Genomic DNA, 18,069 nt, shown 5'->3' on the forward strand with positions numbered 1-18,069 from the left:
ATTCATCTGAATTCATCGTAGCTTAGAGAGGAGATATGATGCTATTTTGAGTCACTCGCAAAACTGAGGGTTTGGATCCGACAGTGACTCAGTCATGTGGTTCATCGTGAGTCACCTGATTCCCATCTGATCCTTTCTACAGGTGAGGCCGTACACCTGGCCAGGGATTTTGGGTATGTCTGTGAAACGGAGTTTCCCGCGAAGGCCATTGCTGAATATCTTGGCCGACCACATGTGGAACGCAATGAGATCAACTCTCGCAAAACCATGCTGTTGGCAGCCAAGTGAGTAAAATATACTTTGTTCCTATCATTTCACAGAAACCCTTGAAGGTGGGGTCATATTTACCTTTGCTTAAACAATTTTGTGAGTGTATTTCAGCTCTTGTCCATATGAAGAGATGCATTTAGCTTTATACAATACAATTTCGTACCATGTAAGTTAGGGATGGGACTGGAAATTGATGTCTTGTGACTCCTGGATTGATTCTTAGATCTTTGGAATACATCTTGATCCTTTCTGGAATGGATTTTGAGGTTAGTTTTCAATAGCAAATCAATTCATTTCAGCATTTCACGATTCGCAATGCATCAATTTATTGTCCTAATATAGGTATTTCATCTTGATGAAACCAATAGATTTCACGTGGTAGCCATTTTTAAAACAAGTCGAGGCTGCTGTGGGAAGAAACTCGGAAGTATCGTTGGGAATGTTGTGTACCTGGCTGTATATTTTATCAGAGAAGATAAAGTGACACAAATGTATTATTCCACCGCCTTCCGAGTGACCCGAAGGTCCGTTCTGAATAAATAGTGAAAATAAAAGGGATATCAGAGCTCATTTTCAGCTAAGTTAAGGGAAATGGCACTAGTTAGCTAACGTTTTCTTTCCCAAACACACGTTTTAGATGCCATTTATCAAACTCAACTTAATGAACTGATTCTTTCACTATATTAGACTCGTCATGATACTGAATTAAAAGAAAAACCGGCAATTTCCTGCTTACATTTAAGGCACTTTTGATGGCGTTCTTGAAACAGCGCTGATTTGCCATTGTGTTCACGTACTCAACAGAACTGCTTGTGATTGGCCGAGAAGGTCATCAGTTCACCCACTGCTGTTTACTGAGCACAAACACAGACAGAAGAGCGATCTGCTTGATGACTCGACTGATCTTCACGGCTGCGTCGCGCTCCAGTCTCTGTGTATCTGTGTTTGCACTGGGTGAAGAGCTGTAAACTGAGTGCAAACACAGATACACAGAGACTGAAGCACGAAGCAGCCGTGAAGATCAGTCGAGTCATCCGCACTCAGCGGCGCTTCAATGTTAGCCAGTTTTAAAACTTTAGTACTGGGACAACACTATTACAGACAACACGAGGGTGTGCTACAGAGCACTGCAGTGTTTTATCACTCACCGGGTTACATAGGCTGAAGCAGGAAAGCGTCTCCATGGTGTTTAACTGGTGCCAAGAAGTGAAGCCTTGGAGGACACTTGAGCATATTACTCTTACAGAGATTACGATGTTGTTTGATGCCTAATTTGCTTTTAATTGTTTAAATTAAACTTGCTGTATAATATTAAAGTGATGTTTACACCATTTCTGCATTTTAAATATCTCAGTAACAGCTGGAGGTTTGTAGTGCACAGCATGTTGCTGCAATGTTTACAGTTACTCCTATACTTCCGGGTTTCTTCCCACCGCAGCCTCGCTTTGGTTCTTTAAACTGGCGGCCACGTGAAATAAGCGTATGGGAGAGCGAAACCACTATATTTATTAAAAATTGATTCAAGAGTGATTGTATCTGAATATTATGCCCTTGTATTTTTGCGTGAGCGGCCAGACTATATATTTTGTGATCATTGCCATAAGCCCTTCTCTTGACTCAAATCAGACACTGCTATTTCACATAGAAACTACAACAATGGCGGACTACATTCATGCATCCATACCCGAGAAGCGTTTTTTGTGCATCAATTATTTTTGTGCATCTCTGTGGCAGAATTATTGCATTTCTAGTCTGACATACTGGTCACGTGTGCGCAGATATTTTTTGTGATGACTGCGTTTACAGAATTGTCGGTCTCACTTTATTGCAAGGTACAATTCTCTCTATTAACAAATTATTTATTGTGACCTTTGCCTCAATAAACAAACGGATTGGGTTTAGGGTAGCCAGAATATTCATATTCATGCAGAATATGTTTTTTTAAGTACTTAAAAAACAACCAGTATCCTAATAAACAGCAGGTAATAAACCACTAGTGACCAGTAAGAATTGTTTGAAGACTTTTATTTCAGTCAGTTGATCTACTTTGAAATATTGAGTAATGGGCAGGCTTTTTCTTTTACGGATCATTCCCTCATAGTAAATTATCAGTATGGGGGGGCGTGGCTAATAATATGAATATACAGTTGCTATGGAAGCCCTCAGATTGAGGTCAACAGATAATGCATCCACTTCAAACGCAGAAGTAAATGGTCAGACCTTGATTAAAGATTACCAAAACAGTTTTTTTTTTTTAGTGGATTAAATTGTGCAGATTAATCTGTCACCCAAAGGATAACAATGTTTCTACGTTGCCCACTGAAACTAAGCAGGGCTGAACCCAGTCTGTACCTGGATGGGAGACCACATGGGAAAGCAAAGTTGCTGCCGGAAATGGTGTTAAAGAGCAACACAATCTCACGGCAATTCGTAACTTTTTTGATTTAGTGGCTAATTCGTATGAATTCGTATGATCTAATTCATACAATTTAGTACGACTTGCTCATCCCCCAATGACGGTTGGGTTTAGGGGTGGGGTTAGGTGCCACGCCTCCTTTTTAAAATCATACAATTTCATACGACTGAACTTGTACAAATTCGTACGAATTAGCCACTAAACTGATAAAACGTAAAATACTTACATTTTCTCAGGAGATCAGGCTGTAGTGAGACCAGCAGGGGCGCTCAACCTGTGGTCTGTGTTTGTCCTATTGCCCCAGTATATTGATGGAGACTCTATACTGCTCGATGACCGCCGTTCGGTAATTCGGTCGTTTATCTCACTGATTTGGCAACCGTCAAACGTCATTAACGGTTTGAATTTCCGCTTAGTAAAACACTATTAGTGTGCCATTTGGGACGACACTACATACATACACTATACTGTTGAGTGTGTAAGTGCATAAGTACATAGTGTATGAGTGCATAGTGTATAGTGTGCCATTTGGGACGCAGCTTCTGTCTCCCCTCCACCAATCAGCTGGTGTGTGGTGTGCGGTCTGGCCCAATATGGCTGCCGTCACACCATCCAGGTGAATGCTGCGCACTGGTTGTGAATTTGGGGGAATTCCCCCCAAAAATGGGGGTGTATTATAATTATAACTATTATTAATATTATTATTATTAACAATGTGTGCTAGCTAAAATAAACATTGTGAATTTTGATTCTACATGGACATTTCTATAGAACTTTTGGATAGGGAAAGTTCTTGCCCCAGGTGGATGTAGTCTAACTCAACCCAAAAAAAATCCAGAAGAAACGAGACTTCCCGACGCAGGTTTAAGTTCAAATCTAGTTAATGTTAACCACACCCTGAAGATTTGAGTGACCAATCCCATTTTGATGGAGCTATTAAGAAGTCATCCGTCTGGCAACAAGTCCCCTGCTCTTAAGGGTGTCTCTGCCTACTCGAGTCGCTGTGAGAAAGCCTTCTGAAATCTCATGCTTTATGCTTTAATACTTTAACTGGTCATCTAATCTTTCAGGCAAATCTGCAAGGAGTTCACCGACTTGCTGACTCAGGACCGATCTCCTCTGGGAAACTCTAGGCCGGCTCCCATTCTGGAGCCCGGGATTCAAAGCTGCCTGACTCACTTCAGCCTCATCACCCATGGATTTGGTTCTCCGGCTATCTGTGCGGCCATGACCTCGCTGCAAAACTACCTCAACGAGGCGCTCAAACAGGTGGACAAAATGTACGTGAGTTCGACCGGAGACTCCTCACAAGCCTCTTCCGATGGTACCAATAAAGCAGACAAGATGGACAAACACCGAAAGTGAGACTCGATTGAATTTGGATTGGGACCATTCGAGCGCAATAACCGTTTTTGTAGCAGAACTACGTTTTTACCAGATCTGTCGCCGTTGTTGTAGTAGTTGTCGAATTTGTTTCCGTTCTGCTTTATTTGTTCCGACGTCAAGGTTTAACGTCGAGTCTTGGTCTTCCAGCACTTTCTCCTCCACAAAGACACACATTTCAATGCTTAGCCTTAGAGTTGTTTATCGGCCAATCCCGACTCAGATGCTCATCAGGAAGTTGTCTCTCCGAGGGGGGAACTGCAAAAAACGAGGAAGTTGTCGAGTTTCCCCAAAGACACCATTTCAAGAGCTGACGTGGATTTTAACAATGTTTTTCTTTCACTACCGATCTGGGAGGAGGAAGCTGGGTTTCTCTGTGTCCTCCTCCTTGGTGCTGACCTCCTAATGGACTTATCAAGGATGTGATTATATGTTTTTGAGACATTATACGCTTCATTGGACACAGTGTTATTGTTCTTCTGTTTGTGGGTGTGTTGTCGGCATGAGTGGTTGTTTGTATGTGTGTGTGTGTGTGTGCATGTATTTACATGATTACTAAGCCCTATATTCACAACATCAGTGGATTTTTACTATTTGTCACCCTGGATCCCAAAACCTTTAGTCTTGAGTTGCACAGGTTTCTTTTTGTTGATGGCAAAAATGCATCGTGTAGGTCAACATTTTATTTAGTGCCAAAATCTTTAAGATATTAAGTGAACATTACTTAATCTTCCATGTTTCACAAAGACATTTTGTAGGTTTATTTCTATAAATCTATCAAAACCTATTTTTTGTTTAGTAATGTGCATTGCTGATAACTTCATTTGGACAACTTTAAAGGTGATTTTTCTGAATATTTAGATTTTTTTAACCCTCATTTCTCTCGACCAAATATTGTCCCAGCAAAAAAAACTATACACCAACGGAAAGCTCATTTATTTTGTTTTCAGATGACGGATACATCTCAATTTTCTAAGCTCTAAATTCACAATATCAGTGGAATTTTACCATTTGTGACTCTGGATTTTTCAGAAACCAGTCTTAAAGGGCCATGACACCCCCCACTTTCGGTTAAAGTCTACTTCTGAATTTTTTCAAAAGATGCATGATTAATGGGCGTGGAGCTCCGCGAGCATCGGGCAGGAGTGGGCGTGGCCAGCAGGGGAGAAGGGGAGCGAACAAAGCTAGCTCACAAAATGAGACAAACCGTGAGGAGACGCATGAGTTTATAGTTCACAAAGTTAAAATGCAAAGAAATGAACAGTGATTTAATGTCCTGCTACATTTGTTATTCGTAATTTCATATACACATAACCACAATTTATATCATTATAAAGATAAGTGTGTTCATGTAAACCCTATAAATGAGGACTTCTCCCTCAATCCCCGTATCCAGCAGACTCAGTGCAGCAGGTCTCCTGACCCGTCTATTTTAACCATTAGCCATGCTGGTAATCTGGAGGATTTAGGCAAACACAGCAGCACGGCGATGTGTCTGAATGTGAACGAACTCCTGATAAAAGACAGCGTCCGCCATTCTCTAATTCTCGTGCTGCTCTCCCGACAAAAATGCTAGCAGCACACAAACAGCTTTGCTGTATGATCGGCCCTGACAAGATCGCGGGGGAAAACATGCAACAAACCCCGTGGATCATGGAAACAAACGCATATGAGCCTTCATGAATGGCTAAAAACTGTGTGCTTGGGTCCGTGTCTCACAGCTTGGGCTCGACTCTGGCAGGTCTGGCAGGTCTCATGAATAATTAAGCAGCCGGCTCTTCTTATAGGATAAGAAAACTCTGCTATGAATAATAATGAGAAACCGACGCGTCATCATTGCACTTGCAGTACTGCGCTACGTCGCCGATTTTGATCCGCCCCAAAAATCATTTTAAACCCGGAAGCTGAAATTAGCTGACAAAAGCTCAAAATTATCCAGTTTTCCCCACAATTAAAGCTGAGAGCTGCTAACATTGTCTTAACTGATGCTCAACACACAAAATGTGTTAATATAAAAAAAAAGTTCTCCAGTGTGTCCTGAACCTTTAAGTTGCACAGGTTTCTTTTTGTGAATCGGAGAAATGCATCGTGTAGGTCAACATTTTATCTTGTGCCAAAATCTTTAGGATATTAAGTGAACATCACTTAATCTTCTATGTTTCACGAAGACCTTTTGTAGGTTTATTTCTATAAATCTATCAAACCCTAATATTTCTTTAGTAATTTGCATTGCTGATAACTTGATTTGGGCAACTTTAAAAGTGATTTTGTTCAATATTTAGATTTTTTTTGACCCTCATATTACACATTGTATCTCTGCAAAATATTTTCCCATTTTTACAAACCATACATCAAAGAAAAGCGTATTTATTCGGTTTTCAGATGACAAATACATCTAAATTTTCTAAGACCTATATTCCTGATATCAGTGGATTTTTACCATTTGTTTATCTGGATTTTTTACAAAGCCAGTCTTGAGTTGCACAGGTTTCTTTTTGTAAATCGAAGAAATGCAATGTATAGGTCAGCAATATTTAGTGCCAAAATCTTTAAGAACATAAGTGAACATTACTCAGTCTTAAATGTTTCACAAAGACATTTTGTAGGTTTATTTCTATAAATCTATCAAAACCTAATCTTCATTTAGAAATGTGCATTGCTGATAACTTCATTTTGACAACTTTAATGGGGATTTTCTGAATATAATTTTTTTTTAACCCTCACATTACAAACAGTTGTGTCTCGACCAAATATTGTCCTATCATAACAAACCATACATCAACCGAAAGCTTATTTATTAAGTTTTCAGATGACGTATACGTCTCAATTTCCTCAAATGTACACTTATGACTAGTTTTGTGGTATTTTTGGGGTCACATATGAGACATCTTCCATCTCAATCAGCTAGGAACAATTTAAAAGACCCTGATGATTAAGTTAACATGATCAAATATACGCTTATTAGGTGTGTGTGTGTGTGTGTGCGTGTGTGTGTATGAGTGTGTTCATCTGTTCGTTGCCTTCACATACAGAAGTTAAATGTTCCATTTGTCTTTCCCCAAATGTAAATAATTTCTAATTTATGTTGTAATTTAATGGGATTTGTAAATATTGGTACAATTATGGTGTTTGGTTCCCACTTTTTAAGAAAAAAAAAGATGTGTTAAGCTTTTATAAAGGGTTCTTTTTTGTTTTGTTTTCAATAATATAGTGGTTAGGCTATGGGATCGATATGCTTTGATATGTGTAATATTGGTTTTAAAGCTGTAGGAATAAAAACTCAACACTCTTGAATTGTGTTGACCGAGACTGTCCATTTTTACGATTTGTAGAGTTGTACACTTCACTACACGCATGCCCTGCCAGTGAGGCGTGTCGAAAAATGGCCAATTCATGTGTATAAAGATTCCTTTTTAAAATAAATGTCAGCAATGCTCACAGAAAGAGTGGTCGTCATTAAGCTAAACATCGGGGTTAGAAAAAAGAGGTCAACTGAAGCCTTTCCTTGGAAAAAAAAGGAGGCTGTTTGTGCCATACGAAACCCCCCTGAACACCTGTCCTACCTGGATTACTCTTCGCATGTTTGTTTTTGTCGTTCGCTCTAAACAGACAGTTCTCCCTCTTTTCGTAAGCATGCTTATCTGGCAAATTGGCGTGACAGGACAACAGTAAAGCGTGTGAAGTTTCCGCTTGGCTCTTTTCATATTTAAATCCGCCACAGTGAAACTGTCAATGCGGTTTCAGAAGAAGTGACGGGACTGTTGAGTAGAGTTAAACAAAGACAATATTGACCCAACGCTTTTCCTTTCTTTTTTTAATAGCCACACTACTTTATTATTAATATAGCTTGCTGTCGGTTGCAATGTTTTATTCATATCTTTTTCTTTTTTTTTGTAAAGTTAGCATGTATACCCAAATAGCAGACCTTAAAGGGATAGTTCACTTAAAATTCAAAATGCTCTCATCGTTTACTCACTTTTTCTGGACCCAAACAGTTTCTTTTAATGAACACAAAAGAAGTTTTTTTTTTTTTTTTTGAAGAAAGCTAAAACCCTAAAACTATTTACTTATATTGTAGTTGTTTTTCCTGCCATGGAACTTACTTTTTTATAGATTTATACACTTGGTTTTTCATTTGTGCTCATCAGAAGAAACTCGTGAAGGTTTGAAACTACTTCAGCGAGAGTAAATAGTTAATAACTGTACCTTTTTTTGGTTAAACTATCAGTTTAACGTTGCATAAACAGTCCAAAAGTTAAAAATATTAAGTGTGCATCCTCATATAATTATTTAAGGCAGTGGTTCTCAAACTGTGGTATGTGTACCACTAGTGGTACAAGGGTTTCCTTCTAGTGGTACGCGGAAGAATCACTGAATAATAAAAGAATAAAATGAACACACTTTTAACCAGGTTTTCCAGGTTTTGATGAATAGATTAATACTTTACAACTACAGCAGTTTCCTTTTTGCTTTTTAAGAACAGTGCCACTTGTAATTAACTTTTAACTGCACATTTTAATTTAAATGGAGAAGTTTTTTTTTTTTGTCTGCAAGAACAGTTAATGTTTAAACTTATGTTTAAAGTGGCTGACAATCATACAAATTCTTAATAATAGGAATAAATCTCCCCCATTTTAAACTGTGAAGAGCTGTAGCTGTTTAGTTAGGCCTGCTATGCTACTGTATTACAATACATTAAGGTGGTACTTGGAGATGGGCATGTGCCGTGGGTCACGCCGATCACTCGACGCAGAATGCAAGGCAAGTCAAGTTTATTTATATAGCACATTTCATACACGGTGGCAATTTAAAGTGCTTTACATGAACATGAATAAAAGAAGCAAGTATAAGAAAAATAAAAACAAATTAAAAATGATTAAAAAAAACATAAAAACAAATAAAATGTGTAATAAAAGTAAGAAAGAGAAGAGAAGAACACAATAGAGTGATCTGTCGGACGCAGCACAGTGCTCATTCAGTAAAGGCACAGCTAAACAGATGTGTTTTCAGTCTTGATTTGAATGTGCCTAATGTTGGAGCACATCTGATCATTTCTGGAAGCTGATTCCAGCAGTGAGGGGCGCTGTTAGTAGCTAAAGGCCGATTCACCCTGCTTTGACTGAACTCTTGGAATTTCTAGTTTATTTGATCCTAGAGATCTGAGTGATATGTTGGGTTTGTATTCAGTGAGCATATCTGCAGTGTATTGAGCTCCTAGGCCATTTAGTGATTTATAGACCAGTAATAATACTTTAAAATCTATTCTGAATGTAACTGGCAGCCAGTGTAAAGACCTGAGGACAGATGTGATGTGCTCTGATTTCCTGGTTCTGGTCAGAATCCTGGCAGCAGCATTCTGAATGAGCTGTAACTGTCTGACTGTCTTTTTGGGAAGGCCAGTGAGGAGGTTGTTACAGTAATCCACCCTGCTGCTGATAAAAGCATGAACAAGTTTCTCTAAGTCTAGAAACAAAGCATCTAATTCGTGCAATGTTTTTAAGATGATAGTATGCTGATTTACTAACTGCTTTGACATGACTATTGAAACTCAGATCTGACTCCAGAGTCACACCAAGATTCTTGACCTTATTTTTTTGTTGTTTGACCTTTAGTGCCAAGGTACGCATTCACCTTAAGAACCTCATCTCTGTTCCCAAACGCAATGACTTCAGTTTTCTCTTTGTTTAACTGAAGAAAGTTTTGGTGCATCCACTTGTTAACTTCATCAATGCACTGGCAAAGGGTGTCAATGGGGCTGTAGTCATTAAGCAGTAAGGCTAAGAACATCTGAGTGTCATTTAGACAAGAAACAAGACAAAACCTTCACATATATATATATATATTTTTTTCCTTTATATATTTACAGTTGAGAAATTATTAGCTCTTCTATGAAATATTTAGTCTTTTTAAAGTATTTATCAAGTAATATTTAACGAAAATTTCCACAGTATTTCCTAAATATAAGATAAAATAGATCAGTTATTAGAAATGAGTTATTAAAACTATTACGTTTAGAAATGTTTACAAAATCTTTCCATTAAACAAAAATTGGGGGGAAAATATACGGACGGGCGTATAATTCAGACTTCACCTGTTTATAAATATATTAGGTTTTATAAAAATAGCTTAAGATTTATTGAATGAACATTTATGTGAAGAAGGGGGCAGTAATGAGAGGATCTCATGCTGTGGTAGGAGATTTGGTTCTTTCTCATTATTTGGCTCAGAGGGAGCATGTAAAGTTTGAACAGGAGAGGTGCCAGAATCGAGCCTTGTGGGACTCCACATGTCATGGGTGTCCATCTCGACCTATGGTCACCTATACTGACATGGTAACCTCTACCTTCAAGGTAAGATCTGAACCATTTGAGGACCGTGCCAACCCTGTTTTCCAGCCTATCCAGAAGTATGCTGTGATCGACAGTGTCAAATGCGGCACTGAAGTATAGACCAGGCTTAAGGCGAAGAAAAATGAATTATGAAGTTGTTGGATGAATGACTAAGATCCCATAATGCAGTAAATAAATGTGGAGGAAATACAAGCATGAATCACAAAATACAGAAAAGTGCTAGTTTAGGGATGTTGTTTACAGTGTGAGCACACAATTATTTAAGGTAAGGAAGTTTGGACTGTTGATTCAAAGTTAATTCAGTGAAGGTCTGCGATCTGGGTATCTCCCTTTGTTTACACCTCAAGAATCAGATGGCTGATATACGACTATACAGAGACACAACTATCACATCTCCTTATCAAAACTATCCCCTATCCTACTCCGTTCTCACAGCAAGCACTTCCAACTTCTCATACGCAATGAGATCGCAGGTGTGTGTGTGTATGTGTGTGAGCAAGTGTTTGTGTGTGTGTGTTGAGTGACTGACTCATGTAACTGAACTGACAGTAGAGCAAGTGTGAGCTTCTCCCTCAGAACCTGTCGGACCAGATGTGTGGCTTTGCTGCGCGCCCACAGTTGACTCTAACCGCCTGCTCTTATTCCGATTTGTTTTTACCCCTGCGTGGAGATGTAAGTTGAGATGCAGCAACTTTGTCGGACTTGCTTTGATGCTGGGCTGTAGGTGTTTGTGCCACAACTTCCTCTTGTACCTGAAAGGTGTTGATCGGTGTGAAATGCGCGCACACACACACACACACACATCAACACAGACCTCGAAAAAAGTCACACACGGAAGTTTTGATAAATGTTGGAGATACAGCTGCATTACTTTAAGGAGCTCCGCATGAGAATGCACTGAGCTTGAGCTTGACAAGCCAAACAAACAATAATTTTCCTTCGGCTTAGTCCCTTTATTAATCAGGGGCCGCCACAGCTGAATGAACCGCCAACTTCTCCAGCATATGTTTTACGCAGCAGATGCCCTTCCAGCTGCAACCCAGTACTGGGAAACACCCATACTCTATGGCCAATTTAGTTTCCACAATAGCGCATGTGTTTGGACTGTGGGGGAAACTGGAGCTCCTGGAGGAAACCCACGGCAACGCAAGGAGAACATGCAAACTCCAGCGACCTTCTTGCTGTGAGGCGACAGTGCTTACCACTGAGCCACCATGCTGCCTGTCTAAAGAGCTTAAAATAAAGAATATTTGGTGGCATAATACGAAGTGGTTGCTAGGGTGTTACTATGCAGTTGCTATGAGCTTCTGGGTGATTTTGAAATGTCAATATGTGGTTGCAAAGTCTATGCTTAGTGTCACGATGCCATTACTTACAGCTTTAAAGGATATTTGAGTTATTTCGGGGTGTTGTTATGTGGTTGCTAAGGCATTACAAGGATACCTGAATGATTTTGGGATGTTGCCACATGATTGCTAAGGTGTTTCTAGAGTGTTCTGATGGTTTACATGGCCATATATTGAGTGATTATTGGGTGTTGCTAAGGTGTTACTAGGGTCTTCTGAGGACTTTAAAGTTAGTTGAATAGAGGTTTAAGCTAAGTGTTGCTATGGTGTTCTGATTGTTTGTTTTCAAAGACATTTCTTGAGTGATAATTGGGTTTTGCTAAGCTGTTACTAGGGTCTTCTGAGGACTTTAAAGTTAGTTGAATAGTGGTTTAAGCTAAGGATTTCCGAAGGGTTTTGGGGTGTTTCCACATGGTTGCTAAGGGGTTGCTATGGTGTTCTGATTGTTTGTTTTCAAAAACAATTCTAGAGTGATTATTGGGCATTTCTAAGGTGTTACGATGGTCTTCTGAGAGCTTTAAAGTTAGTTGAATAGTGGTTTAAGCTAAGGATTCCTGAATGATTTTGGGGTGTTGCCATATGGATGGTTGCTAAGGTGTTGCTAAAGTGTTCTGATTGTTTTCAAGGGCATTGCTTAATTGAGTGTTGCTATGATGTTACTAGGATCCTCTGAGCGCACTCCAGTTTGATGCTTAGTGGTTTAAACTAAGGACATCTGAATAATTTTGGGGTGTTGCCACATGGTTGCTAAGGTGTTGCTATGGTGTTCTGCTAGTTTGTTTTTAAAGACAATTCTTGAGTGATTATTGGGCATTTCTAAGGTGTTACAATGGTCTTCTGAGAGCTTTAAAGATAGTTGAATAGTGGTTCAAGCTAAGGAGACCAAGATGATTTTGTGGTGTTGCCACATGGTTGCTAAGGTGTTGCTAAAGTGTTTGATTGTTTTCAAGGGCATTGCTTAAGTGATTATTGGGTGTTGATAAGGTGTTCTGAGTGCTTTTTAAGTTGTTGCTTAGTGGTTCAATCTAAGGATACATTAATGAATTTGGGGTGTTGCCGCATGGTTGTTAAGGGGTTGCTAGAGTGTTGAGTCTTGGGTGATTATAGGTTGTTGCTAAGGTGCCACTATGGTCTTCTAAGTGCTTTTAAGGTTGTTCTTAGTGGTTTAAGCTAAAGATTTCTGAATTATTTTTGGGTATTGCTTCATGGTTTCTCAAGTGTATCTCGAGTGTTCTAAATGTTGTCAAGGTGTTTCCAGAGTGATTTTGGAGTGTTGCCACATAGTTGTTAAGGTGTTGCTAGGATGTTGCTAAAGTGTTCTAATCATTTTCTTGGCTACTTTCTGGGTGATTTTTGGGTGTTGCTAAGATTGTTTAAGGGTGTTTACTAGGGTCTTCTAAATGCTTTCAATGTTGTTGCTTAGTAGTTCAAGCTAAGGATGCACTTGGGTATTGCCTCGTGGTTGCCAAGGTGTTGCTAAGGTGTTTTCAAGGCCATTTTCTAACTTATTTTGGGGCTTTGCTATATAGTTTATATTTGGTTCAACTTGAATTTTTACTGTAGGTGGACAAAAAACATTCAAGTTATCTTTTTAACATGCAGGACTTTGTTTTCATGTTAAAAGGAGTAACATTTGTACCAGTCCTAATTTCTTGATGACTTCAGTGATAATAACTGTCTCTCTTAACCTTTGTTTCTCAATGTTTATGAAATCAGTTCCTGAATAGAACAGCTTATATGTGCATGAAATTTAATTAGTCAAAATAGCCGTAGGCATTAGGCCTCTCTAAGAAGCTGTACTGATAAGCTAAGCTAGCATTAGCGGCGCCTTGTGTTTTAGATTTGCATAAATTACTATTAATATATGCAGATATCCTAATTAAGAAGTGCAAAGCTTATTTGTTTAGAGCCAAATCAATGTTTCTTACAGCCCCTGATTGGACGGCAGTAGTGGAGAATGCTACGCTTCCAGATGACTACAAGCTGCAGAGCTTTTTATGTGCACACAAACATAAATAAATCTCAAGCACATAAATGTTCACTTGCTAATGCCCTATTTATTGGTGAGTAAGCACACATTACTGACTTGAAGAATTAAATTAAATTGGCACAGTTGACTTTTATTTTGTAGAATCTTAAACTTTGTATAACTTAAAAAAAAGTTGAAACCTGATTAACTCATTAAAAAAAGTTTAACCAACATACAAATATTTGTTGTTTTGACTTTTTGTAGCTACATTATTTTAAAGTGTATTTCTATTTCTACATTTATGGTTTGTAAACAAAAGACTAATAAATGTGAGTGTATGTTATCTCATTTTGAGGACTTATTTAAAATGCGATGTTGCATCAAAAGGAGTTAAAATAAACAATAATACTTGGTGGCATAATAGTGGTGGGTGACACGTGGCTCAGTGGTTGGCACTGTTGCATCACTGCAAGAAGGTCGCTGGTTTCAGTCCCGGCTGGCCCAGTTGCCGTTTCTGTGTGGAGTTTGCATGTTCTCCCCGTGTTGGGGTGGGTTTCCTCGGGTGCTCCAGCTTCCCCCACAGTCCAAACACATGCGCTATATAGTCGTATAGGGGAATTGCGTAAGCTAAATTGACCACAGTATGAGTGTGTTTGTGAATGTGAGGGTGTATGGGTGTTTCCCAGTACTAGGTTGCAGCTGGAACATATGCTAGATAAGTTGGCTGTTCATCCCACTGGGGCGACCCCTGATGAATAAAGGAACTAAGCTGAGGAAAATGAATGAATACTTAGTGGTTGCTAGGATGGTAATCACTTCTGGGTTATTTTAGAATATCAACATGTGGTTACTAAGGCAATGCTCTGGTGTTGCTGATGCCATTATTTAGGGCAGGGTTGTCCGAATTCGGTCCTGGAGCCGGGCCAGTGTCCTAGAAAGTTTAGCTCCACCCCTAATCAAACACACCTGAAGCAGCTAATCAAGCTCTTACTAGACATTAGAAACTTGCTGGCAGGTGTGTTGAAGCAAGTTGGAGCTAAACTCAGCAGGAGTGTCTACTCTGTTTGCCACGAAAATAAGGGCTTTTAAGAATTTATCGTCAAATTTGAGAAAACACAATTGTCTATTTATTGTTTATTTATTGTGAATTTAGTCAAATTGTGTCTGACTTTACAATGGTATTGTAAGCATAATGTTACCAAAAGTTAAAAGTTACTTATATGGCAAGAACCACTGCGACAAGGTGAATAAATGTATCACTGAAATTATACGTTTTGCATCAGGTACATTTAGCTGTGAGTTTGTGATGTATTTTTCATTGAATTTATATGTTGTTTACTAAGTTGAAAAGTAACACTGCTTTTCCTAGTTTGATTTTAATACAGAGAAAAGTCAGCTCTGATTTTTTTTTACTACGTTGTACTACTTTTTTTTTTTTTGAAAAAAATTGTGACTTTTTGTTCTATTTTTAGGAAATAAAACGGTTCTTGGTGTAATTTGAGTCTACATTCATTATGAGTAAAATACTTAAGTTCTTTTAAAATTGGATACTTTAATACTTTTACTCAAGTCTTATTGGAGTTGGTGACTTGTAACTTGTAATGGAGTAACTTTTACAGTAAGGTATCTGTACTTTTACTCAAGTATGGTTTTCTGGTTCTCTTTACACCTCTGGCTGTGTTACACACTGCATGGAAGGTCATTTTCAAAAACCCATAATTGGGGCTCTTTAAATTCATTCATTCATTCATTTTCGACTTAGTTCCTTTATTAATCTGGGGTCGCCACAGCGGAATGAACCGCCAACTTATCTAGAATAAGTTTTTTTTGCAGTGGATGCCCTTCTAGCCGCAACCCATTACTGGAAAAGCTCTTTAAATTTAAACTTTAAAATATATATTTTTTACAGTGTATTTACGTTTTAACATTTCTACCAACTTGGTTGCGTAACACATTTTATTTGGCGTTTCTGAATGCAAGCGGAGGACTGTGACTGTCTGGTTTGTGTTAGGAATCATTAGCAGTGACACTGATGGAAAAGAAACTCTAAACCGCTGTAACCGCTTCTTTAAGACACTTTAAACGAAGTCTGTAACAGCCCTCAGCTCCAGCGCATGCATGTTTTCGCACACACTCATTTGGAGAAGTTGTTTGAGACGAATATCTAGTGTTATGAACGTTAGGAGCACATGTCTGGCTTCAGATGTTGTTGTACCGATGGAAAAGGGGGATTTTGCCAAGCCGAGGAGCTGCTTGTTGGTATGAGGAAGCTAAATAATGGGAACATAAAAGTTTGTGGAGAGAGGGGTGTGTGTGTGCGTGTGCGTGTGTGCGTGTGTGTGTGTGTGTTTAACAGGAACAACAAAGAATTCCTGCAGAAAATGCTGGGAATGAATTTAAATTACAGACGTGGAGGAATTCTGCCTGCATGTTCAGGTGGAGAGGGAGCTTTTTGAGATCTTTTTTGGTGTGGGTCTTTCTCAAGTAAGAGTCCCACTGGCTAGTGATTATTATTATCATTTAAAAATATTGTTCACATTTCTTTTTTGGAGAAAAATTCTCTTTTTGTAATCAGTGCTAATTGCAAATAACATTAGCCTATAATAGTAAAGGCCAAACAAATATTACATTATTTCAGCTTGTCACAGTTGAAAGTATATTTTAACGTAGCTAGCATTTATTTATTTATTTATTTATTTATTTATTTATTTATTTATTTATTTATTTATTTATTTATTTATTTATTTATTTATTTAAAAATACTGTTTTTCATTTATTTATTAAAAATTTAAAAATACTTTGTTTTTATTTATTTAAACATTTTAAAATATTTAGTTTTTTATTTACTTATTTTAAAATACTTAGTTTTTCATTTATTTATTTATTTATTAAAAATTAAAATACTTAGTTTTTATGTATTTATGTATTTATTTATTTATTTAAAAAATACTATGTTTTTCATTTATTTATTTATTTAAAATAAAATAAATAGTTTTTTATTTATTAAATAATTTTTTCAATACTTAGTTTTTTATTTATTTATTTAAAATGCCTGTTATTCATTTATTTATATTTTTAAAAATAAAAATATTTTGTTTTCATTTATTTATTCATTTAAAAATACTTTGTTTTTAATTAATTCATTTATTTATTTAAAATTACTTAGTTTTTCATTTATTTTATTATTTATTTAAAAATGTAAAAATACTTAGTTTATATATATATATATATATATATATATATATATATAAATCATAATATATTTTGTTTTTCATTTATTTATTTATAATGAACAGATAACTGACTGCTTATTTAATATAGTGTTATGTCATTTAAACAAATATTACATTATTTCAGCTTGTCACAGTTTAAAGTATATTTTAATGTAGCATTTATTTATTTATTTATTTATTTATGTATTCACATATTTCTTTAAAATTTTACTTTTCGGCTTAGTCCCTTTATTAATCCGGGGTTGCCACAGCGGAATGAACCACCAACTTATCCAGCACGTTTTTACGCAGCGGGTGCCCTTCCAGCCGCAACCCATCTCTGGGAAACATCCACACACACTTATTTACACTCATACACGACAGACATTTTAACCTACCCAATTCACCTGTACCGCATGTCTTTGGACTGTGGGGGAAACCAGAGCACCGGGAGGAAACCCACGAGAACGCAGGGAGAACATGCAAACTCCACACAGAAACGGCAGCTGTCCCAGCCGAGGCTCGAACCAGCGACCTTTTTACTGTTAGGCGACAGCACTACCTACTGAGCCAGTGTCGCCCCCGCCATTATTATTATTATTATTATTATTATAAATATTAATAATATGTTTTTTTCATTTTATTTTAATAGCTAATATTTTAGAACAATTTAATATTTAAAATAAATTATTTTCTGTAATCGATTTGCCGAAATGAGTTTCAGGAATTTCCTAAAAATGACCCACTTCAGAACAGATCTCCCTCTTTTTCTGTTTTCTTCTTCGATCTGCTCTGTGGGAATGCGATGGTCTGCCTGCGTCTCTCGTGTTCAGTCACCCAAACAACCAACCCTCCTTCAGCCACAACATCTCTCTCTCTCTCTCTCTCTCTCTCTCTCTCTCTCTCTCTCTCTCTCTCTCTCTCTCTCTCTCTCTCTCTCTCTCTCTCTCTCTCTCTCTCTCTCTCTCTCTCTCTCTCTCTCTCTCTCTCTCTCTCTCTCTCTCTCTCTCTCTCTCTCTCTCTCTCTCTCTTCATCCTTCTCTTCATCTTCATCTTCCAGACAGCAGATGTCTGAGTTTCCGCGGGAAGCGTCGCTCCGGCAGGAAAACGGTAAGATCCTCCA

General features: G+C 37.8%; 3 protein-coding genes across 7 annotated transcripts in view; 2 read left to right on the plus strand and 1 right to left on the minus strand.

The window, feature by feature from the left end:
• The window catches only part of tfap2c (transcription factor AP-2 gamma (activating enhancer binding protein 2 gamma)), a 37,089-nt gene extending 29,576 nt beyond the window's left edge, over positions 1-7,513 (plus strand). For 4 of the 5 annotated variants that reach the window (XM_087255524.1, XM_087255525.1, XM_087255522.1 and 1 more), the window contains exons 6-7: positions 143-284; positions 3,757-7,513. In XM_087255524.1, the coding sequence (XP_087111650.1) occupies positions 143-284; positions 3,757-4,051 (437 nt within the window). In that variant the 3' untranslated portion in view covers positions 4,052-7,513. 5 annotated transcript variants of the gene reach the window in all.
• slc12a5a (solute carrier family 12 member 5a) overlaps positions 1-18,069 on the minus strand; it is a 2,560,186-nt gene that overhangs the window by 2,182,038 nt on the left and 360,079 nt on the right. The window lies entirely within an intron of this gene.
• LOC137496031 (uncharacterized) overlaps positions 17,974-18,069 on the plus strand; it is a 159,503-nt gene continuing 159,407 nt past the window's right edge. The window contains exon 1 of the transcript XR_015494364.1: positions 17,974-18,056. The gene's annotated coding sequence lies outside the window, so the exon portion shown is untranslated. The remainder of the gene's footprint in view (positions 18,057-18,069) is intronic.

The sequence above is a fragment of the Danio rerio genome, chromosome 6, assembly GCF_052040795.2.
Source record: "Danio rerio strain M-AB ecotype USA chromosome 6, GRCz13ab, whole genome shotgun sequence".
Classification (NCBI taxonomy): Eukaryota; Metazoa; Chordata; class Actinopteri; order Cypriniformes; family Danionidae; genus Danio; species Danio rerio.